Raw genomic sequence first — 26,042 nt, forward strand, 5'->3', positions numbered from 1 at the left:
CTTCTATCACAGTTCCGAAGGCAAGATTTTTGTTGCTAAGAATGGATCCTTTCTAGAGAAGGAGTTTCTCTCAAAAGAAGTGAGTGGGAGGAAAGTAGAACTTGATGAGGTAATTGTACCTTCTCTCGAATTGGAAAGTAGCCCATCAGTGAAATCCGTTCCCGTGATGCCTACACCAACTAGAGAGGAAGCTAATGATGATGATCTTGAAACTTCTGATCAAGTTACCACTGGACCCCGTAGGTCAAACAGAACACGTTCCGCACTAGAGTGGTACGGTAATCCTATTCTGGAAGTCATGTTACTAGACCATGACGAACCTACAAACTACGAGGAAGCGATGATGAGCCCAGATTCCAACGGATGGCTTGAGGCCATGAAATCTGAGATAGGATCCATGTATGAGAAACAAAGTATGGACTTTGGTGGTCCTGCCAATGATTGATAAGCCATTGAGAGTAAATGGATCTTCAAGAGAAATACGGACACTGATAGTACTGTTACTATCTACAAAGCTCGACTTGTCGCGAAAGGTTTTCGACAAGTTCAAAGAGTTGACTACGATGAGACTTTCTCACTCCTATCGATGCTTAAGTCTATCCGAATCATGTTAGCAATTGCCGCATTTTATGAAATCTGGCAAATGGATGTCAAAACTTCATTCCTTAATGGATTTTTTTAAAGAGTTGTATATGATGCAATCGAAAGGTTTTGTCAATCCTAAAGGTGCTAACAAATTGTGCAAGCTCCAGTGATCCATTTATGGACTGGTGCAAGCATCTCGGAGTTGGAATATATGCTTTGATGAGGTGATCAAAGCATATGGTTTTATACAGACTTTTGGAGAAGCCTGTATTTACAAGAAAGTGAGTGGGAGCTCTGTAGCATTTCTGATAGTATATGCGAATGACATGTTATTGATCGGAAATGATATAGAATTTCTACATAGCATAAAAGGATACTTGAATAAGAATTTTTCAATGAAATACCTCAGTGAAGCTACTTAAATATTAGGCATCAAGATCTATAGGGATAGATCGAGATGCTTAAAAGACTTTCACAAAGCGCATACCTTGATGAAAGTTTTGAAGAAGTTGAAAATGGATCAGTTAAAGAAAGGGTTCTTGCCTATATTACAAGGTGTGAAGTTGAGTTAGACTCAAGACCCGACCACGACAGAATATATAGAGAGAATGAAAGTTATTCCCTATGATTCGATCATAGGTTCTATAAAGTATGCCATGCTATTATCAAACTTATTGTGTGCCTTGCCATGGTTTTGGCAAGGGGTACAATAGTGATCCAGGAGTAGATCATTGGACAGCGGTCAAAATTATCCGTAGGTACCTAAAGAGGACTAAGGAAATGTTTCTAGGCTATGGAGGTGATAAAGAGTTCGTCGTAAAGAGTTAAGTCGATGCAAGCTTTGACACCGATCTGGATGACTCTGAGTCTTGATCTGGATACATATTGAAAGTGGGACCTATTAGCTAGAGTAGCTCCATGTATAGCATTGTAGACATAGAAATTTGCAAAATACATACAAATCTGAATGTGTCAGACCCGTTGACTAAACCTCTCTCGCAAGCAAGACATGATCACACCTTAGTACTCTTTGCATGTTAATCACATGGCGATGTGAACTAGATTACTGACTCTGGTAAACCCTTTGGGTATTGGTCACATGGCGATGTGAACTATGGGTGTTAATCACATGGTGATGTGAACTATTCGTGTTAATCACATGGCGATGTGAACTAGATTATTGACTCTAGTGCAAGTGGGAGACTGAAGGAAATACGCCCTAGAGGCAATAATAAAAGTTTTTATTTTATATTTCCTTATATCATGATAAATGTTTATTATTCATGCTAGAATTGTATTAACCGAAAACTTGGTACATGTGTGAATACATAAAAAACAAAGTGTCCCTAATATGCCTCTACTTGACTAGCTCGTTAATCAAAGATGGTCAAGTTTCCTGACCACAGACATGTGTTGTCATTTGATGAACGAGATCATATCATTAGGAGAATGATGTGATGGACAAGACCCATCCGTTAGCTTAGCATAATGATCGTTAAGTTTTATTGCTATTGCTTTCTTCATGACTTATACATATTCCTTTGACTATGAGATTATGCAACTCCCGAATACCAGAGGAACACCTTGTGTGCTATCAAACGTCACAACATAACTGGGTGATTATAAACATGCTCTACAGGTGTCTGCGAAGGTGTTTGTTGGGTTGGCATAGATCGAGATTAGGATTTGTCACTCCGAGTATCGAAGAGGTATCTCTGGGCCCTCTCGGTAATGCACATCACTATAAGCCTTGCAAGCAATGTGACTAATGAGTTAGTTACGGGATGATGCATTACATAATGAGTAAAGGGACTTGCCGGTAACAAGATTGAACTAGGTATGATGATACCGACGATCAACTCTCGGGCAAGTAACGTACCGATGACAAAGGGAATAACATATGTTGTCATTACGGTTTGACCGATAAAGATCTGCATATAATTTGTAGGAACCAATATGAGCATCCAGGTTCTGCTATTGGTTATTGACCGGAGATGTGTCGCGGTCATGTTTACATAGTTCTCGAACCCGTAGGGTCCGCACGCTTAACGTTGGATGACGATTTGTATTATGAGTTATGTGTTTTGGTGACCGAAGATTGTTCGGAGTCCCGGATTAGATCACGGGCATGAAGAGGAATCTCAAAATTATCGAGAGGTAAAGATTGATATATTGGAAGATGGTATTCAGACAACGGAATGATTTCAAGTGGTTCAGGTATTTTTCTAGAGTACCGAGGGGTTACCGGAGACCCCTCCAGGGGAAGTCATGGGCCTCGTGGGCCATGGGAGAGAGAGGGGACATCCCACAAGGGGTGGCCGCCCTGCCATGGGAGTCCGAATTGGACTAGGGGAAGGGGCAGCGCCCCCTTTCCCTCTCCTACTCCCTCTCCCTTTTCCCCCTTTCCCACTCCGAAGAAGGAAAGGGGGATCCTACTAGGACTAGGAGTCCTAGTAGGACTCCCCCCATGGTGCGCCCCTCTAGGCCGGCCGCCTCCCCCCTCCTCCTTTATATACGGGGGTAGGGGGCACCCCAAAACAATAACAGTTGTTCTCTTAGCCGTGTGCGGTGCCCTCCTCCATAGTTTACTCTTCCAGGCATAGCGTCGTAGTGCTTAGGCGAAGGCCTACGGGGATCACATCACCATCACCGTCACCATGTGTCATGCTGACGAAGCTCTCCCTCGACCCTATGCTGGATCAAGAGTTCGAGGGACGTCATCGAGCTGAACGTGTGCTGAACTCGGAGGTGTCGTACATTCGGTACTTGATCGGTTGGATCGCGAAGACGTGTGACTACATCAACTGCGTTAACCTAACGCTTCCGCTTTCGGTCTACGAGGGTACGTGGACACACTCTCCCCCTCTCGTTGCTATGCATCTCCTAGATAGATCTTTCATGATTGTAGGAAAATTTTGAAATTGCATGCTACGTTCCCCAACAGTCTTCACATAGTTACATAATTATTCAACTACTCGTTGATCTTCACTTATATCTTTTGGAGTAGTTTGTCATTTGCTCTAGTGCTTCACTTATATCTTTTTATAGCATGACGATGGTTTTATTTTGAAGAAATTGATGAACTCTCATGCTTCACTTATATTATTTTGAGAGTCTTTAAACAACATGGTAATTTGCTTTGGTTTTGAATTTTGTCCTAATATGTTGGGCATCCAAGAGGGATCTAATAAAAAACTTTCATATAAAGTGTTGGGGAACGTAGTAATTTCAAAATTTTCCTACGCACACGCAAGATCATGGTGATGCATAGCAACGAGAGGGGAGAGTGTTGTCTACGTACCAACGCAGACCGACTGTGGAAGCGACCACACAACGTAGAGGAAGTAGTCGTACGTCTTCTTCCCGATCCGACCGATCCAAGCACCGTTACTCCGGCACCTCCGAGTTCTTAGCACACGTACAGCTCGATGACGATCCCCGGGCTCCGATCTAGCAAAGCTTTGGGGAGGAGTTCCGTCAGCACGACGGCGTGGTGACGATCTTGATGTTCTACCGACGCAGGGCTTCGCCTAAGCACTACAACGATATGATCGAGGTAGAATATGGTGGCAGGGGGCACCGCACACGGCTAAGGAACGATCTCAAGGATCAACTTGTGTGTCTATGGGGTGCCCCCTGCCCCTGTATATAAAGGATGGAGGAGGAGGAGGCCGGCCAAGGCTAGGCGCGGCCAGGATGTGGAGTCCTACTAGGACTCCAAGTCCTAGTAGGAGTCCACCAAGAGGGGAGGAAGGGAGAAGGAAGTGGAGGAGTAGGAAAGGTGGTCGGCCCCCTTTTCCCTAGTCCAATTCGGACTAGAGGAGAGGGGGGGCGCAGCAGGCCTTTTCTCCTCTTCCCACTAAAGCCCATCAAGGCCCAATACTTCTCCCAGCGAATTCCCGTAACTCTCCGGTACTCTGAAAAATACCCGAATCACTCGGAACCTTTCCGAAGTCCGAATATAGTCGTCCAATATATCGATCTTTACGTCTCGACCATTTCGAGACTCCTCGTCATGTCCCCGATCTCATCTGGGACTCCGAACTCCTTCGGTACATCAAAACTCATAAACTCATAATATAACTGTCATCGAAACCTTAAGCGTGCGGACCCTACAGTTCGAGAACAATGTAGACATGACCGAGACACGTCTCCGGTCAATAACCAATAGCGGGACCTGGATGCCCATATTGGCTCCTACATATTCTATGAAGATCTTTATCGGTCAGACCGCATAACAACATACGTTGTTCCCTTTGTCATCGGTATGTTACTTGCCCGAGATTCGATCGTCGGTATCCAATACCTAGTTCAATCTCGTTACTGGCAAGTCTCTTTACTCGTTCCGTAATACATCATCCCGCAACTAACTCATTAGTTGCAATGCTTGCAAGGCTTATGTGATGTGCATTACCGAGAGGGCCCAGAGATACCTCTCCGACAATCGGAGTGACAAATCCTAATCTCGAAATACGCCAACCCAACATCTACCTTTGGAGACACCTGTAATGCTCCTTTATAATCACCCAGTTACGTTGTGACGTTTGGTAGCACCCAAAGTGTTCCTCCGGCAAACAGGAGTTGCATAATCTCATAGTCATAGGAACATGTATAAGTCATGAAGAAAGCAATAGCAACATACTAAACGATCGGGTGCTAAGCTAATGGAATGGGTCATGTCAATCAGATCATTCAACTAATGATGTGACCTCGTTAATCAAATAACAACACTTTGTTCATGGTTAGGAAACATAACCATCTTTGATTAACGAGCTAGTCAAGTAGAGGCATACTAGTGACACTCTGTTTGTCTATGTATTCACACATGTATTATGTTTCCAATTAATACAATTCTAGCATGAATAATAAACATTTATCATGAAATAAGGAAATAAATAATAACTTCATTATTGCCTCTAGGGCATATTTCCTTCATAAAGTGCATTGAATACTATGAGAAGTTTGATTAATTATGAATGTTTTGAGATATAAAGACGGTGATAGTAGAGTCATGCTAGTGAGTAATTGTGAATTTGAGAAATACTTGTGTTAAAGTTTGTGATTCCCGTAGCATGCACGTATGGTGAACCGTTATGTGACGAAGTCGGAGCATGATTTATTTTTTGATTGTCTTCCTTATGAGTGGCGGTCGGGGACGAGCGATGGTCTTTTCCTATCAATATATCCCCCTAGGAGCATGCGCGTAGTACTTTGTTTCGATGACTAATAGATTTTTGCAGTGAGTATGTGATTTCTTTATGAATAATGTCGAGTCCATGGATTATACGCACTCTCACCCTTCCACCATTACTAGCCTCTCTTATGTCGCGCAACTTTCGCCGGTATCATAAACCTACCATATACCTTCCTCAAAACAGCCACCATACCTACCTATTATGGAATTTCCATAGCCATTCCGAGATATATTGCCATGCAACTTCCACCGTTTCGTTATTATGACGCACATCGTCATTGTCATATTGCTTTGCATGATCATGTAGTTGACATCGTATTTGTGGCAAAGCCACCATTCATAAGTCTTTCATACATGTCACTCTTGATTCATTGCACATCCCGGTACACCGTCGGAGGCATTCATATAGAGTCATATTTTGTTCTAAGTATCGAGTTGTAATTCTTGAGTTGTAAGTAAATAGATGTGTGATGATCTTCATTATTAGAGCATTGTCCCATGTGAGGAAAAAAAGAGAAGGCCCAAAAAAACAACCAAAAAAACAAAAAAAGAGAAAAAGAGAGAAGGGGCAATGCTACTATCCTTTTACCACACTTGTGCTTCAAAGTAGCACCATGATCTTCATGATAGAGAGTCTCCTAGGTTGTCACTTTCATATACTAGTGGGAATTTTTCATTATAGAACTTGGCTTGTATATTCCAACGATGGGCTTCCTCAAAATGCCCTATGTCTTCATGAGCAAGCAAGTTGGATGCACACCCACTTAATTTTCTTTTTGAGGTTTCATACACTTATAGCTCTAGTGCATCCATTGCATGGAAATCCATACTCACTCACATTGATATCTATTGATGGGCATCTCCGTAACCCGTTGATACGCCTAGTTGATGTAAGACTATCTCCCTCTTTTTGTCTTCTCCACAACCACCTTCTATTCCACCTATAGTGCTATGTCTATGGCTCACGCTCATGTATTGCATAAAAGTTGAAAAGGTTTGAGAACGTCAAAAGTATGAAACAATTGCTTGGCTTGTCATTGGGGTTGTGCATGATTTGAGTATTTTGTGTGATGAAGATGGAGCATAGCCAGACTATATGATTTTATAGGGATAAGCTTTCTTTGGCCATGTTATTTTGAGAAGACATAATTGCCTTGTTAGTATACTTGAAATATTATTGTTTTTATGTCAATATTAAACTTTTGTTTCGAATCTTATGGATCTGAATATTCTTGCCATAATAAAGAAGATTACATTGATAAATATGTTATGTAGCATTCCACATAAAAAATTCTGTTTTTATCATTTACCCACTCAAGGACGAGCAGGAATTAAGCTTGGGGATGCTTGATACGTCTCCAACGTATCTATAATTTTTTATTGTTCCATGCTATTATATTATCAATCTTGGATGTTTTATATGCATTTATATGCTATTTTATATGATTTTTGGGACTAACCTATTAACCTGGAGCCCAGTGCCAGTTTCTGTTTTTTCCTTGTTTTTGAGTTTCACAGAAAAGGAATATCAAACGGAGTCCAAACTAGCTAAAAATTTACGATGATTTTTTATGGACCAGAAGAAGCCCCTGAAGCAAAAGAGTTGGGCCAAAAGAGCCACGAGGCCTCCACAAGGGTGGAGGGCACGCCCTCCGTCCTTATGGTTGACTCGTGTACCCCCCTGACTTGTTCTCGACACCAAAAATTCTTATAAATATAGAAACCCCCAGAAATAAACCTAGATCGGGAGTTTCACCGCAACAAGCCTCTGTAGCCACCAAAAACCAATCGGGACCCTGTTCTGGCACCTTACCGGAGGGGGAAATCATCACCGAGGCCATCTTCATCCTCCCGACGCTCTCCATGACGAGGAGGGAGTAGTTCACCCTCGGGGCTGAGGGTATGTACCAGTACCTATGTGTTTGATCTCTCTCTCTCTCTCTCTCTCGTGTTATTGATTTGGCACGATCTTGATGTACCGCGAGCTTTGCTATTATAGTTGGATCTTATGATCTTTCTCCCCCTCTACCTTCTTGTAATGGATTGGGTTTTCCCTTTGAAGTTATCTTATCGGATTGAGTCTTTAAGGATTTGAGAACACCTGATGTATGTCTTGCATGTGCTTATCTGTGGTGACAATGGGATATTCACGTGATCTACTTGATGTATGTTTTGATGATCAACTTGCGGGTTCTGTGACCATGTGAACTTATGTATAGGGGTTGGCACACGTTTTTGTCTTGACTCTCCGGTAGAAACTTTAGGGCGCTCTTTGAAGTTCTTTGTGTTGGTTTGAATAAATGAATCTGAGATTGTGTGATGCATATCGTATAATCAAACCCGCAGATACTTGTGGTGACATTGGAGTATCTAGGTGACATTAGGGATTTGGTTGATGTGTGTCTTAAGGTGTTATTCTAGTATGAACTCTAGGGATGTTTGTGACACTTATAGGAATACCCAATAGATCGATCAAAAAGAATAACTTTTAGGTGGTTTCGTACCCTACAATAATCTCTTCGTTTGTTCTCCACTATTAGTGACTTTTGAGTGACTCTTTGTTGCACGTTAAGGGATTGTTATATAATCTAATTATGTTATCATTATTGAAAGAACTTGCACTGGTGAAAGTATGAACCCTAGGCCTTGTTTCGAATCATTGCAATATCGTTTTTGCTCACTTTTGTTACCATTACCTTGCTGTTTTTATATTTTCAGATTACAAAAACCTATATCTACTATCCATATTGCACTTGTATCACCATCTCTTCACCGAACTAGTGCACCTATAAAATTTACCATTGTATTGGGTGTGTTGCGGATACAAGAGACTCTTTGTTATTTGGTTGCAGGGTTGTTTGAGAGAGATCATCTTCATCCTACGCCTCCCACGGATTGATAAACCTTAGTGAAGGAAATATGCCCTAGAGGCAATAATAAAGTTATTATTTATTTCCTTATTTCATGATAAATGTTTATTATTCATGCTAGAATTGTATTAACCGGAAACATAATACATGTGTGAATACATAGACAAACAGAGTGTCACTAGTATGCCTCTACTTGACTAGCTCGCTGATCAAAGATGGTTATGTTTCCTAGCCATAGACATGAGTTGTCATTTGATTAACGGGATCACATCATTAGGAGAATGATGTGATTGACTTGACCCATTCCGTTAGCATAGCACTTGATCATTTAGTTTGTTGCTATTGCTTTCTTCATGACTTATACATGTTCCTATGACTATGAGATTATGCAACTCCCGTTTACCGGAGGAACACTTTGTGTTCTACCAAACGTCACAATGTAACTGGGTGATTATAAAGGTGCTCTACAGGTGTCTTCGAAGGTACTTGTTGGGTTGGCGTATTTCGAGATTAGGATTTGTCACTCCGATTGTCGGAGAAGTATCTCTGGGCCCTCTCGGTAATGCACATCACTTAAGCCTTGCAAGCATTGCAACTAATGAGTGAGTTGCGAGATGATGTATTACAGAACGAGTAAAGAGACTTGCCGGTAACGAGATTGAACTAGGTATTGAGATACCGACGATCGAATCTCAGGCAAGTAACATACCGATGACAAAGGGAACACCGTATGTTGTTATGCGGTCTGACTGATAAAGATCTTCGTAGAATATGTGGGAGCCAATATGAGCATCCAGGTTCCGCTATTGGTTATTGACCGGAGACGTGTCTCGGTCATGTCTACATTGTTATCGAACCCGTAGGGTCCGCACGCTTAAGGTTTCGATGACAGTTATATTATGAGTTTTGATGTACCAAAGGAGTTCGGAGTCCCGGATGAGATCGGGGACATGACGAGGAGTCTCGAAATGGTCAAGACGTCAAGATCGATATATTGGACGACTATATTCGGACATCGAAAAGGTTCCGAGTGATTCGGGTATTTTCGGAGGTACCGGAGAGTTACGGGAATACGAGGAAGAAGCAATGGGCCTTAATGGGCCTTCGTGGGAAGGAGAGGCAGCAGCTAGGAGGTGGCACGCGCCCCTCCCAAGCCCAGTCCGAATTGGACAAGGGGTTTGGGGCGCGGCCCCTCTCCCCCTTCCTTCCCCTCTTCCCCCCTTTCCCCCCTTCTCCTAGTTGGATTAGGAAAGGAGGAAACCTACTCCAACTAGGAGTAGGAATCCTACCTCCTTGGTGCGCCCCAAGGGCCGGCCGGCCTATCCCCTTTGCTCCTTTATATATAGGGGCAGGGGGCACCTCTAGACACAAGAATTGATCCTTGAGATCTCTTAGCCGTGTGCGGTGCCCCCCTCCACCATAATCCTCGATAATATTGTAGCAGTGCTTAGGCGAAGCCCTGCGACGGTGGAACATCAAGATCGTCACCACGCCGTCATGCTGACGGAACTCATCCCCGACACTTTGCTGCATCGGAGTCCGGGGATCGTCATCGAGCTGAACGTGTGCAAGAACTCGGAGGTGCCGTAGTTTCGGTGCTTGATCGGTCGGGCCGTGAAGACGTACGACTACATCAACCGCGTTGTTATAATGCTTTCTCTTTCAGTCTACGAGGGTACGTGGACAACACTCTCCCCTCTCGTTGCTATGCATCACCATGATCTTGCATGTGCGTAGGAAATTTTGAAATTACTATGTTCCCCAACACTTAGGTCATCCACTTGAGGGAAATTTGCTACTATCCTACAAAACTCTGCACTTGGAGGCCCAACAACATCTGCCATGATAAAGTTGCGTAGTAGACATCAATGCGTTATATACTTGCACCTTCAAGCCCAACCTAGAGAGCCGAAGGACGAGCGGGCCGTTGGGAACGATCTTGTGATGCCGGCGAAGTAGTCCCAACCCCTCCCGAGCGCATAGGGAGAAAGAGGAAACTAGCTCTTTCCCCCTCACGACATGTGTTTTGATGTGATTTTCAGTGCCCGGACGTCTGAAACCTGATGCACACCTTTTTTCTAAATATTTATTTTTTTACTAAAAAATCGGTACACCTTAAAGACCAGGCAAGGCACATTCCTGGTTTTTTCAGTCAGACCACCGATCCGGTCCATTTTTAAAAACTATGGCTGAGAGAAGGGAAAATTGGTCATTTGCCTCGCGATCCCTATGTTTTGATGTGATTTTCAGTGCCAATACCTCCGACACTTGATGCGGCGCCGCGAGAGACTTGGGATAGCAGGGCGCATCCCTAGCGCCGGATGTCCCACTAGCAGCTTGGGCGTCCGACACCTAATATGTTTGTGCAAAAAAGTTTGACTAGAAACTTTGGTCATAGCTCTAGCGGGCGGACGTCTGGCTTGCTACCCAGACGTCCGGCGCCTAAAATAGTTTGCTAGAATTTTGGCCCTTTCCCTCCTTATGACCAACACTGGAGCATCCCATATTTGCTTGCCGGAGTTGATGTTCCCTTTCTTATCATCACTGAGTGTGTAAGAGTTGAGTTGTTTGTTGCAAGCCCCCGTTGGAGTGAGATAATTGGTTTTGACGGGGTTGGATCCTAAGGATGCATGGACGTCGCCAGCTCCGCGTCGGCCGTGCCGCCACCGCCACCGCGGTTCACGCCCCAACGACATGATCATGAGGCCCTCACATCCACGTCCAGGAAGGCCACTACTACCCCCCCCCCCCCCCTCCGACAGCTTCATTTTTCGGGACTCGCGGCCGTCTGGTGAGCTCGTCGGACATGGGGAAGACATGTCCTCGGAAAATAGGTGCTGCCGCAGCCGACGATCATTTAGACTAGGTTAAAAACTCTAGTCCGCTATAGTTAAGTTGTGTTGAAAATGTAACAATTTTGGCCTTTAGATGAAAATCATCCAGTTTACATGAAATTCGTTCGGTTTGTTTCGAATCCGGTTGGATGGCCGGCTCCCGGATCACTGTCCGACGTGTCCACGAACAAATACCGTTTCTGTTTTAGGGTTTTGCATCGGAGTTGCCCTTAGACTTACCAAACAAAATTGGTGGGTACTACGCGTCCCATCCGCTCCACCTCACAAATTTCATCATTTTTTCTCTCGATCTAAAGATTCACATGAAATAATTTTTTCAATGCCAATTTTTGCTTTTCATTTTCTTCAAATTTTCTTTCGTCCCTAGAACTAGGTTGCCTAGTCACGAAAACTTTATGGAATTACCTTGCTCAGAAAAACAATGTTTTTAATTTCAAAAAAAGAAACAATGTTTTCTCCACCAAAAGAGAAACAATAGTTCGCGCCATTGCGTACACCAGTGCGAAAACATCGCGCCCCGCCCACAGCCCAAAACTTTGGCGCCGGCGGCCACTCCTCTGATCCAGCCCGCCACTCCAGCAACCGGCGCCTCCCGCCAGGTCAGCGATCCGCGGCGTCTCTCCCCCGGATCGCAATCTCAACCGTGCATTCCATCTGCATCGAACGGCAGCCACACGCCTCCTCCCACCTCTCGCCCACCATAAAAATCCCCTCCCCACCTCCGGCAAATCACAACACAATTCACAACCGCTCCTCGACCTCCTCCATCCGCCCGCAGCTCGAGCCAAGAAGAGATCGTCAGCCATGTCCGGCCGCGGCAAGGGAGGCAAGGGGCTCGGCAAGGGCGGCGCTAAGCGCCACAGGAAGGTGCTGCGCGACAACATCCAGGGCATCACCAAGCCCGCCATCCGCCGCCTGGCTCGGAGGGGCGGCGTGAAGCGCATCTCGGGGCTCATCTACGAGGAGACCCGTGGCGTGCTCAAGATCTTCCTTGAGAACGTCATCCGCGACGCCGTCACCTACACCGAGCACGCCCGCCGCAAGACCGTCACCGCCATGGACGTCGTCTACGCGCTCAAGCGCCAGGGCCGCACCCTCTACGGCTTCGGCGGCTAGGCTCTTCCTCGCCCCCCCTGCAGATCCCAAAAGTTGGATGACACCGCGACTTGTGTAGTTCTCTGTTTGCTCTGTAGTTCGAACTGTATCGTGGAACAAAGTGGTTCGCATGTGTTGCTGGAAATCAAACTTGTCCCAGTGAAATACCGTGTCTCTGATTTTGTCCTGCTGCATCTCTGTTTATGTGAAACTGTTATTTCTTCTGTGATGCGAAATTGTGTGTGCTTGCAAGTTGGATTGTTTTGCCATTCTTTTTCCAGGAGACCATGCCAGATCGTTCTTGCTTGCTGAAAAATTTGTGTATGGCTGAATCAGGAACATCATTTGCTCGCACTGAGATCCAGTCTAACGGACAGCAGTGACCCGAAGCAAAAGAGGCCTGGGCATCCATCCAACACAGCTAAACAAAGAAAATGCTTCAGCCTTGGTCGTTCAGTCACTAGATAATACAATCAACAGTTTTCATTCAGCTAACAATATGAATGTAACATTACTAACAGCTTATACATGTACTGAATAAAAGAATATGGCAGAAATAAGATAACAGTTTTTTTTTCAGAGATAAGCTACAGTTCCTTTTTGCAGAGAATGAATCAGAAAGTTGGTAGAGATAAGCTACAGTTTTTGTAGAAATAAACTACAGTTTTTTTCAAAGAATGAATCTACTTAGAAGAGAGAATATGTTAATACAGAAATAAGAAGAGATAAGCTACAGCTTTCACCTTGTGTACTTCTCACTCCCACACAGTACAGAAATTAGCAAAGATAACCTACAGTTTTTCTTTCACCTAGTGTACTTCTCACTCCCACATAGTACAGAAATTAACGAAGCTTAGCAGAGATAAACAATATGTGACTACTGTCCAGAAATTAGCATAGATAAGCTACATTTTTTGCAGAAAATTGAAGAGCAATAGTAAGCAATATTGCCATCCTTCCATACAACACACCTTTCTTCAAATGTCTTAACAGACAACAAGCCACTTGTCATTGAAATTCATAAGATCTTGTACAATTTCGGAACCAAGTGGTACCACTGAAACAATGATCCAAGGGTAGAAATTGGCCATTTCACTTGTACAATTAGGCCACAAAATACTATGGTTAGCCCTAAAATAATATAGTTAACCATGTCCAAAATAGGATCTAACAAACTTGCATGCTAGAACATATCAGCATCATCACAAGGTGTAGCCGACAAGACCTGCTGGGTGAAACTGATGATGCCATTCCATTCTTGAAGCTCCAAATCTGTTCCTTTGTTGTTTTCATACCTCTTCACTTGTACTTGAGGCTGCACACCATCCTTTTTATTTGGAGCTTCTCCTTCCTTTTTCTTTTGTTGGACACCATCCTTTTTCTTTTGTTGCTGCCAATGAAAAGTATACTAATTAGTTTACAAATGAACAACACAACATAGCATGTACCGTTGGCAACATACCTTTGCTCCTTTTGTTGTTGGTGCAGTAGCTTTACTTGATTTGCGCTTCCTCTTGAGTAACTTATCGAGCCAAGTTTGTTTTCTCCTTAAGTTTGATGATTGAACCTCTTTTTTCTTCAGCCGTGCAGAACTAAGTATTTCCTGCACTTTTGGGTCAACATTTTCTTTGTCTTTATATGGTTCACTCATAGCACTAGTGGCTGCATTGAGTAAATACTCTATGTGTGGAGCAACACCATCAAGTGCACTTTCCAGTAGCACACAACATTCCGGAGAGTTGGCTGATTTATGTGCCATATTGTGAAACTTATAAGACAGGTCCTTGTATCGAAGTTGAGCTTCCAATTTTGGATTTTCTATCACGTTCCTTCCTTGCCTATCTTGTATACTTCCATTGCGCGCTTCTCTAGTCCATCTCTTTAGAATATAATGCTTTGGCAACGTCTTTATATTCATCAAGTCAAGAACTTTTAGACCATGTCCACACAATATCCCTGTCCTATTGAACATTGCACAACTACAAGAAACCGTTTGAGTCAAAGGATCACCTACAACTATGCGCTCCTCCTCAAACTCTAAATCATCGTGCAAACTCCCAATGGCAACAGCAAATTTGTTATTTCCATCCAATACTCTACAACATGCAGCCATGGATCTTTCATACTCACCTTGGAAAGCTTCAAAAATAATTGGAGTGTACACTTTGCTTGCTTGCACCAACATAGGGGTGCACATCTTAATTCTTGGCAACTTCTTCCTCGCCTCAAATTCCGAATCCAATTCCTTTGTTCTTTTGACTTCCACCTGAAGGAAATATGCCCTAGAGGCAATAATAAAGTTATTATTTATTTCCTTATATCATGATAAATGTTTATTATTCATACTAGAATTGTATTAACCGGAAACATAATATATGTGTGAATACATAGACAAACAGAGTGTCACTAGTATGCCTCTACTTGACTAGCTCGTTAATCAAAGATGGTTATGTTTCCTAACCATGGACAAAGAGTTGTTATTTGATTAACGGGATCACATCATTAGTTGAATGATCTGATTGACATGACCCATTCCATTAGCTTAGCACCCGATCGTTTAGTATGTTGCTATTGCTTTCTTCATGACTTATACATGTTCCTATGACTATGAGATTATGCAACTCCCGTTTGCCGGAGGAACACTTTGTGTGCTACCAAACGTCACAACGTAACTGGGTGATTATAAAGGAGCTCTACATGTGTCTCCAAAGGTACATGTTGGGTTGGCGTATTTCGAGATTAGGATTTGTCACTCCGAATGTCGGAGAGGTATCTCTGGGCCCTCTCGGTAATGCACATCACTTAAGCTTTGCAAGCATTGCAACTAATGAGTTAGTTGCGGGATGATGTATTATGGAATGAGTAAAGAGACTTGCCGGTAACGAGATTGAACTAGGTATTGGATACCGACAATCAAATCTCAGGCAAGTAACATACCGATGACAAAGGGAACAACGTATGTTGTTATGCGGTCTGACCGATAAAGATCTTCGTAGAATATGTACGAGCCAATATGGGCATCCAGGTCCCGCTATTGGTTATTGACCGGAGACGTGTCTCGGTCATGTCTACATTGTTCTCGAACCGTAGGGTCCGCACGCTAAAGGTTTCGATGATAGTTATATTATGAGTTTATGAGTTTTGATGTACCGAAGGAGTTCGGAGTCCCGGATGAGATCGGGGACATGACGAGGAGTCTCGAAATGATCGAGACGTAAAGATCGATATATTGGACGACTATATTCGGACATCGGAAAGGTTCCGAGTGATTCGGGTATTTTTCGGAGTACCGGGGAGTTACGGGAATACGGGGGGTTGGGCCTTATTGGGCCATACGGGAAAGAGAGAGGGGCTGCCTAGGGCAGGCCGCGCGCCCCCCAAGGCCTAGTCCGAATTGGACTAGGGGGAGGGGCTGCGCCCCCTCCTTCCTTCCCTTCTCCCTTCCCTTTCCTTGTCTCCTACTCCTAATACTTGGAAGGACTCCTAGTTGGACTAGGAAAAGGGGGAATCCTACTTCCGGTGGGAGTAGGACTCCCCTAGGGCGCGCCATAGAGAGGGCCGGCCCTCCCCTCCTCCACTCCTTTATATACGGGGGCAGGGGGCACCCCATAGACACACAAGTTGATCTTCGTGATCGTTCCTTAGCCGTGTGCGGTGCCCCCCTCCACCATATTCCACCTTGGTCATATTGTTGCAGTGCTTAGGCGAAGCCTTGCGACGGTAGAACATCAAGATCGTCACCACGCTGTCGTGCTGACGGAACTCCTCCCCGACGCTTTGCTGGATCGGAGCCCGGGGATCGTCATCGAGCTGAACGTGTGCCAAGAACTCGGAGGTGCCGGAGTAACGGTGCTTGGATCGGTCGGATCGGGAAGACGTACGACTACTTCCTCTACGTTGCGTCAACGCTTCTGCTTCGGTCTACGAGGGTACATAGACAACACTCTCCCCTCTCATTGCTATGCATCACCATGATCTTGCGTGTGCGTAGGAATTTTTTTTGAAATTACTACGTTCCCCAACAGTGGCATCCGAGCCTAGGTTTTATGTGTTGATGTTATATGCACGAGTAGAACACAAGTGAGTTGTGGGCGATATAAGTTATACTGCTTACCAGCATGTCATACTTTGGTTCGGCGGTATTGTTGGATGAAGCGGCCCGGACCGACATTACGCGTACGCTTACGCGAGACTAGTTCTACCGACGTGCTTTGCACATATGTGGCTGGCGGGTGTCAGTTTCTCCAACTTTAGTTGAACCGAGTGTGGCTACGCCCGGTCCTTGCGAAGGTTAAAACAACACCAACTTGACAAACTATTGTTGTGGTTTTGATGCGTAGGTAAGAACGGTTCTTGCTAAGCCCAGTAGCAGCCACGTAAAACTTGCAACAACAAAGTAGAGGGCGTCTAACTTGTTTTTGCAGGGCATGTTATGATGTGATATGGTCAAGACGTGATGAGATATAAGTTGTTGTATGAGATGATCATGTTTTGTTGAAGTTATCGGCAACTGGCAAAAGCCTTATGGTTGTCTGTCTATTGCATAAGATGCAAGCGCCAAATAATTGCTTTACTTTATCGCTATGCGATAGCAATAGTTGCAAGAGCAATTGTTGATGAGACGACCATGTGACGACACATTGATATAGATCAAGATGATGGAGATCATGGTGTCATGCCGGTGATGATGGAGATCATGACGATGCTTTGGAGATGGAGATCAAAGGCACGAGATGATGATGGCCATATCATGTCACATATTTTGATTGCATGTGATGTTTATCTTTTATGCATCTTATCTTGCTTTGATTGACGGTAGCATTATAAGATGATTCCTCACTAAATTTCAAGATAAAAGTGTTCTCCCTGAGTATGCACCGTTGCCAAAGTTCGTCGTGCCCAGACACCACGTGATGATCGGGTGTGATAAGCTCTACGTCCATCTACAACGGGTGCAAGCCATTTTTGCACACGCAGAATACTCAGGTTAAACTTGACGAGCCTAGCATATGCAGATATGGCCTTAGAACACTGAGACCGAAAGGTCGAGCGTGAATCATATAGTAGATATGATCAACATAGTGATGTTCACCATTGAAAGCTACTCCATTTCACGTGATGATCGGTTATGGTTTAGTTGATTTGGATCACGTGATCACTTAGAGGATTAGAGGGATGTCTATCTAAGTGGGAATTCTTAAGTAATATGATTAATTGAACTTTAATTTATCATGAACTTAGTCCTGGTAGTATTAGCATATCTATGTTGTAGATCAATAGCTCGCGTTGTTGCTTTCATATGATTATTTTGATATGTTCCTAGAGAAAAAATATGTTGAAAGATGTTAGTAGCAATGATGCAGATTGGATCCGTGATCTGAGGTTTATCCTCATTGCTGCACAGAAGAATTATGTCCTTGATGCACCGCTAGGTGACAGACCTATTGCAGGAGCAGATGCAGACGTTATGAACGTTTGGCTAGCTCAATATGATGACTACTTGATAGTTTAGCGCACCATGCTTAACGGCTTAGAATCGGGACTTCAAAGACGTTTTGAACGTCATGGACCATATGAGATGTTCCAGGAGTTGAAGTTAATATTTCAAGCAAATACCCGAGTTGAGAAATATGAAGTCTCCAACAAGTTCTATAGCTAAAAGATGAAGGAGAATAGCTCAAGCAGTGAGCATGTGCTCAGATTGTCTGGGTACTACAATCACTTGAATCAAGTGGGAGTTAATCTTCCAGATAAAATAGTGATTGACAGAATTCTCTAGTCACCATCACCAAGTTAGTAGAACTTCGTGATGAACTATAATATGCAAGGGATAACGGAAACAATTTCCAAGCTCTTCGTGATGCTGAAATTGACGAAGGTAGAAATCAAGAAAAACATCAAGTGTTGATGGTTAACAAGACCACTAGTTTCAAGAAAAGGGCAAAGGGAAGAAGGGAAACTTCAAGAAGAACAGCAAGCAAGTTGCTGCTCAAGTGAAGAAGCCCAAGTCTGGTCCTAAGCCTGAGACTAAGTGCTTCTACTGCAAAGGGACTGGTCACTGGAAGCGGAACTACCCCAAGTTATTGGCGGATAAGAAGGATGGCAAAGTGAACATAAGTATATTTGATATACATGTTATTGATGTGTACTTTACTAGTGTTTATAGCAAACCCTCAGTATTTGATACTAGTTCAGTTGCTAAGATTAGTAACTCGAAACGGGAGTTGCAGAATAAACAGAGACTAGTTAAGGGTGAAGTGACGATGTGTGTTGGAAGTGGTTCCAAGATTGATATGATCATCACCGCACACTCCCTATAATTTCGGGATTAGTGTTGAACCTAAATAAGTGTTATTTGGTGTTTGCGTTGACTAGTTAAGGGTGAAGTGACGATGTGTGTTGGAAGTGGTTCCAAAATTGATATGATCATCACCGCACACTCCCTATAATTTCGGGATTAGTGTTGAACCTAAATAAGTGTTATTTGGTGTTTGCGTTGAGCATGAATATGATTTGATCATGTTTATTGTAATACGGTTATTCATTTAAGTAAGAGAATAAATTGTTGTTCTGTTTACATGAATAAAACCTTATATGGTTACACACCCAATGAAAATGGTTCGTTGGATCTCGATCGTAGTGATACACATAATCATAATATTGAAACCAAAAGATGCAAAGTTAATAATGATAGTGCAACTTATTTGTAGCACTGCCGTTTAGGTCATATTGGTGTAAAGCGCATGAAGAAACTCCATGCTGATGGGCTTTTGGAATCACTTGATTATGAATCAGTTGATGCTTGCGAACCATGCCTCATGGGCAAGATGACTAAGACTCTGTTCTTCGGAACAATGGAGCGAGCAACAGATTTGTTGGAAATCATACATACTGATGTATGTGGTCCGATGAATATTGAGGCTCGCGACAGGTATCATTATTTTCTGATCTTCATAGATGATTTGAGCAGATATGAGTATATCTACTTGATGAAACATAAGTCTGAAACATTTGAAAAGTTCAAAGAATTTCAGAGTGAAGTGAAAAATCATCGTAACAAGAAAATAAAGTTTCTACGATCTGATCGTAGAGAAGAGTATTTGAGTTACGAGTTTGGCCTTCAGTTAAAAACAATGTGAAATAGTTTCACTACTCATGCCACTTGGAACACCACAATGTAATGGTGTGTCCGAACGTCATAACCGTACTTTATTAGATATGGTGCGATCTATGATGTCTCTTACCGATCTACCACTATCGTTTTGGGGTTATGCATTAGAGACAGCTACATTCACGTTAAATAGGGCACCATCTAAATCCGTTGAGACGACACCGTATGAACTATGGTTTGGCAAGAAACCGAAAGCTGTCGTTTCTTAAAGTTTGAGGTTGCAATGCTTATGTGAAAAAGTTTCAACCTGATAAGCTCAAACCCAAATCGGAGAAGTGCGTATTCATAGGATACCCAAAAGAAAATGTTGGGTACACCTTCTATCACAGATCCAAAGGCAAGACATTCGTTGCTAAGAATGGATCCTTTCTAGAGAAGGAGTTTCTCTCGAAAGAAGTGAGTGGGAGGAAAGTAGAAAACTTGATAAGGTAATTGTACCTTCTCCCTTATTGGAAAATAGTTCATCACAGAAATCTGTTCCTGTGACTACTACACCAATTAGTGAGGAAGCTAATGATGATGATCATGTAACTTCAGATCAAGTTACTACCGAATCTCGTAGGTAAACCAGAGTGAGATCCGCACCAGAGTGGTACGGTAATCGTATTCTGGAGGTCATGTTACTTGACCATGACGAACCTACGAACTATGAGGAAGCGATGATGAGCCCAAATTCCGATAAATGGCTTGAGGCCATGAAATCTGAGATAGGATCCATGTATGAGAACAAAGTGTGGACTTTGGTGGACTTGCCCGAGGATCGGCAAGCCATTGATAATAAATGGATCTTCAAGAGGAAGACGGACACGGATAATAGTGTTACTATCTACAAAGCTAGAATTGTCGCAGAAGGTTTTCGACAAGTTCAAGGTGTTGACTACGATGAGAGTTTCTCACTCGTATCTATGCTTAAGTCTGTCCGAATCATGTTAGCAATTGCCGCATTTTATGAAATCTGGCAAATGGATAAACAAAACTGCATTCCTTAATGGATTTATTAAAGAAGAGTTGTATGTGATGCAACAAGATGGTTTTGTCAATCCTAAAGGTGCTAACAAAATATGCAAGCTCCAGCGATCCATTTATGGACTGGTGCAAGCATCTCGGAGTTGGAATATACGCTTTGATAAGTTGATCAAAGCATATAGTTTTATACAGACTTGCGGTGAAGCCTGTATTTACAAGAAAGTGAGTGGGAGCACTACAACATTTCTGATAAGTATATGTGAATGACATATTGTTGATCGGAAATAATGTAGAATTATTCTGCAAAGCATAAAGGAGTGTTTGAAAGGAGTTTTTCAAAGAAAGACCTCGGTGAAGCTGCTTACATATTGAGTATCAAGATCTATAGAGATAGATCAAGACGCTTGATAAGTTTTTTCAATGAGTACATACCTTGACAAGATTTTGAAGTAGTTCAAAATGGAACAGTCAAAGAAAAAGTTTCTTGCCTGTGTTACAAGGTGTGAAGTTGAGTAAGACTCAAAGCCCGACCACGGCAGAAGATAGAAAGAGAATGAAAGTCATTCCCTATGCCTCAGTCATAGGTTCTATAAAGTATGCCATGCTGTGTACCAGATCTATTGTATACCATACACTGTGTTAAGAGAGGGAGTACAATAGTGATCTAGGAGTAGATCAATGGACAGCGGTCAAAATTATCCTTACTGGAATAAGGATATGTTTCTCGATTACGGAGGTGACAAAAGGTTCGTCGTAAAGAGTTACATCGATGCAAGTTTTGACACTGATCCAGATGACTCTAAGTCTCAATCTGGATACATATTGAAAGTGGGAGCAATTAGCTAGAGTAGCTCCATGCAGAGCATTGTTGACATAGAAATTTGCAAAATACATGCGGATCTGAATGTGGCAGACCCGTTGACTAAACTTCTCTCACAAGCAAAACATGATCACTTTTTGGGTCTTAATCACATAGCGATGTGAACTAGATTATTGAATCTAGTAAACCCTTTGGGTGTTAGTCACATGGAGATGTGAACCAATCACATAAAGATGTGAACTATTGATGTTAAATCACATGGCGATGTGATCTAGATTATTGACTCTAGTGCAAGTGGGAGACTGAAGGAAATATGCCCTAGAGGCAATAATAAAGTTATTATTTATTTCCTCATATCATGATAAATGTTTATTATTCATGCTAGAATTGTATTAACCGGAAACATAATACATGTGTGAATACATAGACAAACAGAGTGTCACTAGTATGCCTCTACTTGACTAGCTCGTTAATCAAAGATGGTTATGTTTCCTAACCATGGACAAAGAGTTGTTATTTGATTAACGGGATCACATCATTAGTTGAATGATCTGATTGACATGACCCATTCCATTAGCTTAGCACCCGATCGTTTAGTATGTTGCTATTGCTTTCTTCATGACTTATACATGTTCCTATGACTATGAGATTATGCAACTCCCGTTTGCCGGAGGAACACTTTGTGTGCAACCAAACGTCACAACGTAACTGGGTGATTATAAAGGAGCTCTACAGGTGTCTCCAAAGGTACAGGTTGGGTTGGCGTATTTCGAGATTAGGATTTGTCACTCCGAATGTCGGAGAGGTATCTCTGGGCCCTCTCGGTAATGCACATCACTTAAGCTTTGCAAGCATTGCAACTCATGAGTTAGTTGCGGGATGATGTATTACTGGAACGAGTAAAGAGACTTGCCGGTAACGAGATTGAACTAGGTATTGGATACCGACGATCGAATCTCAGGCAAGTAACATACCGATGACAAAGGGAAAAACGTATGTTGTTATGCGGTCTGGCCGATAAAGATCTTCGTAGAATATGTACGAGCCAATATGGGCATCCAGGTCCCGCTATTGGTTATTGACCGGAGACGTGTCTCGGTCATGTCTACATTGTTCTCGAACCGTAGGGTCCGCACGCTTAAGGTTTCGATGACAGTTATATTATGAGTTTATGAGTTTTGATGTACCGAAGGAGTTCGGTGTCCCGGATGAGATCGGGGACATGATGAGGAGTCTCGAAATGGTCGAGACGTAAAGATCGATATATTGGACGACTATATTCGGACATCGGAAAGGTTCCGAATGATTCGGGTATTTTTCGGAGTACCGGGGAGTTACGGGAATACGGGGGGAGAAGTATTGGGCCTTATTGGGCCATACGGTAAAGAGAGAGGGGCTGCCTAGGGCAGGCCGCGCCCCCCCCAAGGCCTAGTCCGAATTGGACTAGGGGGAGGGGCTGCGCCCCCTCCTTCCTTCCCTTCTCCCTTCCCTTTCCTTGTCTCCTACTCCTAATACTTGGAAGGACTCCTAGTTGGACTAGGAAAAGGGGGAATCCTACTCCCGGTGGGAGTAGGACTCCACTAGGGCGCGCCATAGAGAGGGCTGGCCCTCCCCTCCTCCACTCCTTTATATACGGGGGCAGGGGGCACCCCATAGACACACAAGTTGATCTTCGTGATCGTTCTTAGCCGTGTGCGGTGCCCCCCTCCACCATATTCCACCTCGGTCATATTGTTGCAGTGCTTAGGCGAAGCTCTGCGACGGTAGAACATCAAGATCGTCACCACGCCGTCGTGCTGACGGAACTCCTCCCCGACGCTTTGCTGGATCGGAGCCCGGGGATCGTCATCGAGCTGAACGTGTGCCAAGAACTCGGAGGTGCCGGAGTAACGGTGCTTGGATCGGTCGGATCGGGAAGACGTACGACTACTTCCTCTATGTTGCGTCAATGCTTCCGCTTCGGTCTACGAGGGTACATAGACAACACTCTCCCCTCTCGTTGCTATGCATCACCATGATCTTGCGTGTGCGTAGGAATTTTTTTTGAAATTACTACGTTCCCCAACACCACCGTCCTCTCAAAATGCATCAAGAATCGAACAATATGAAAATCTGATTTCAAATGATTCTTCAACGCATTGTTGAAGCTCTCACTTAATTGTGTACTTCTCACTCCCAAACTAAATACATCTCTCATATAACATTCAGCCCATTTTTCTTTCACCTTGTAGATACTATTCAACCAAGTTTGCTTATGCACTTTTAGCCTCATATTGTCAAACGCTTCTTGAAACGCTGCCTTGTCCTCATAGCCATACATACAAGCACTAAAATCAGTGAGAATATGAGACTCTTCTTCTTCTTCTTCTTCCACTTCATCTCTCTCTTCAACTTCATCTTCCTCTTCACCCTTCACTGGAGATAAATGTTTGCAAGCATTTTGCATTATGTGGAAGGTGCACAATCCATGATATGATTCCGTGAAGACTCTCTCTATGGCTTTCCCCATTGCTATATCTTGATCTGTATAAATAGTCTTAGGTTGCCTTCAATTGTGCGCGGCTAGAAATGTCTCGAAGAGCCATATAAATGAGTCACGTGTTTCATCAAACATCAATGCAGCACCAAAAATGGTTGTTTCTCTAAACTGGTTGAGCCCAAGAAAAATACCAAATGGCCTATACTCTTTGTTTGTGCCAAATGTGGTGTCAAATGTGACAACATCACCAAAGTGTGCATAGTCAAGTAGCATTTTAGCATCAACCATAATATGTTGGTTATATTCTCCTCACAATCCAACTGCAAAGCATATTGGAATGATGGATTCTCGGCTATTTTGTCATGGAAAAACTTCAACATACTACCGGCTTGCCCATAAGCCAACTCTCTCTGCCGCTTGCTTCGCAAATGATTCTTTTGGTCACGGCAAGTGTAACCAAGGTTCAGCGGCCCACCAACTTTACGACAAGCAAACTCATGTGAAGCTTTTGGCATAATTCCAGAATCATCAGCTGTTTCTATCTCGAAGGCTTGTTGTTCTGAAATCTTCCTTTGTGATGCCAACAAGTGGCGGGTTTGTGGCAATTGAAGGTAGTGGTTGTGTTCCAGCTCTACGTCGGTAACTTCATAATTTTCTGCAGCTCGATCCAATCTAATAACCATCTGAACTCTACAGTTAGTTCTTGTTTCAGCTCTGAAACGTTTTGGCTCACGATCAGTTTGCCCTTTCCGTCTAATGCCCTCATTGGAACAAACAAATCTGCATGAAGTCGCCTTTCCATCAAATTTGCTTTTGTTGGTGCATCTTTTCCTCACATCAAAACCTATGTGACCCCCATATTCTAGCCAAAACACCCAAGCCTCATGTGAATCTCTGAATCTCATACCAACTTGAGGTGTCCTTTTGCTAATTTCTGTCATTGCACAAACCAAATTCTGCCAAAATCCAAGAATACATGTACAATTAGTGGCGGACAGATCTGGTGACTAAACAATGCAGAAGACAACCACATATGCAAAAAAATGGTTGTTATTCACAGTACATATACAGGATTTGGTTGTTATGCACAGTACATGTCAATTTCCATCAGAGAAATTTAAAAGCTACTTCACATTGCTACTTGTAAATTTCCATCAATACATAATTTAGATTTGGTACTTGCCAATGTCAATTTCCATGCTTTCACGGTACTTGTCATTGAAATTCAAAACAATACACAGTACATGTCAATTTCCATCAGTATAATTCAAAAACTACTTGTCATTGCAGAGAAGCATAAAACAATATTCACATGCTTTCACTGTACAGTTTTCTTCAGATCTTATATTAAGAGATAACAAGCACAGTACTGAATTTCAATGAAAAAAATTCTTAGTACAGTTCAATTTAAGGGAATCTACTCAAATCCACTATCTGCACAATCGGTGGCGCTCCAGAAGAACCACGCCGTCGGGGAATTGCTGGTGGGAGGAGATGGGGTTGGGGTAGGGTCGCCTCACTCACCTGGTAGCTAGAGGGCCGGCGTCGGGGAGGGGCGGGCGGGTCCGAGCGACGTGAGCATGTCTTCTGGAGCGCCACCGATTGTGCAGATAGTGGATTTGAGTAGATTCCCTTAAATTGAACTGTACTAAGAATTTTTTTCATTGAAATTCAGTACTGTGCTTGTTATCTCTTAATATAAGATCTGAAAAAAACTGTACAGTGAAAGCATGTGAATATTGTTTGATGCTTCTCTGCAATGACAAGTTGTTTTTGAATTATACTGATGGAAATTGACATGTACTGTGTATTGTTTTGAATTTCAATGACAAGTACCGTGAAAGCATGGAAATTGACATTGGCAAGTACCAAATCTAAATTATGTATTGATGGAAATTTACAAGTAGCAATGTGAAGTAGCTTTTAAATTTCTCTGATGGAAATTGACATGTACTGTGCATAACAACCAAATCCTGTATATGTACTGTGAATAACAACCATTTTTTT

At 43.0% G+C, this 26,042-nt stretch overlaps 2 protein-coding genes across 2 annotated transcripts; one reads left to right on the forward strand and one right to left on the reverse strand.

Moving 5' to 3' along the window:
- Positions 1 to 12,240: 12,240 nt before the first annotated feature.
- LOC147991871 (histone H4) lies at positions 12,241 to 12,829 on the forward strand. Its single transcript, XM_087539286.1, has one exon. It carries the CDS (start codon positions 12,309 to 12,311, stop codon positions 12,618 to 12,620), a length of 312 nt encoding a protein of 103 aa, XP_087395412.1. The 5' UTR covers positions 12,241 to 12,308; the 3' UTR covers positions 12,621 to 12,829.
- A 953-nt stretch (positions 12,830 to 13,782) lies between these two features.
- On the reverse strand, positions 13,783 to 24,852 carry LOC147991872 (protein FAR1-RELATED SEQUENCE 5-like). The gene is made up of 3 exons (XM_087539287.1): positions 23,628 to 24,852; positions 14,062 to 14,865; positions 13,783 to 13,989 (listed from the first exon to the last, which is right to left on the reverse strand). Exons 1-3 carry the CDS (start codon positions 24,063 to 24,065, stop codon positions 13,783 to 13,785), a joined length of 1,449 nt encoding a protein of 482 aa, XP_087395413.1. The 5' UTR covers positions 24,066 to 24,852.
- Positions 24,853 to 26,042: the final 1,190 nt, after the last annotated feature.

The sequence above is a fragment of the Triticum urartu genome, chromosome 1A (genome assembly GCF_056163025.1).
Source record: "Triticum urartu cultivar PI428250 chromosome 1A, HENAU_Tu73, whole genome shotgun sequence".
NCBI lineage: Eukaryota > Viridiplantae > Streptophyta > Magnoliopsida > Poales > Poaceae > Triticum > Triticum urartu.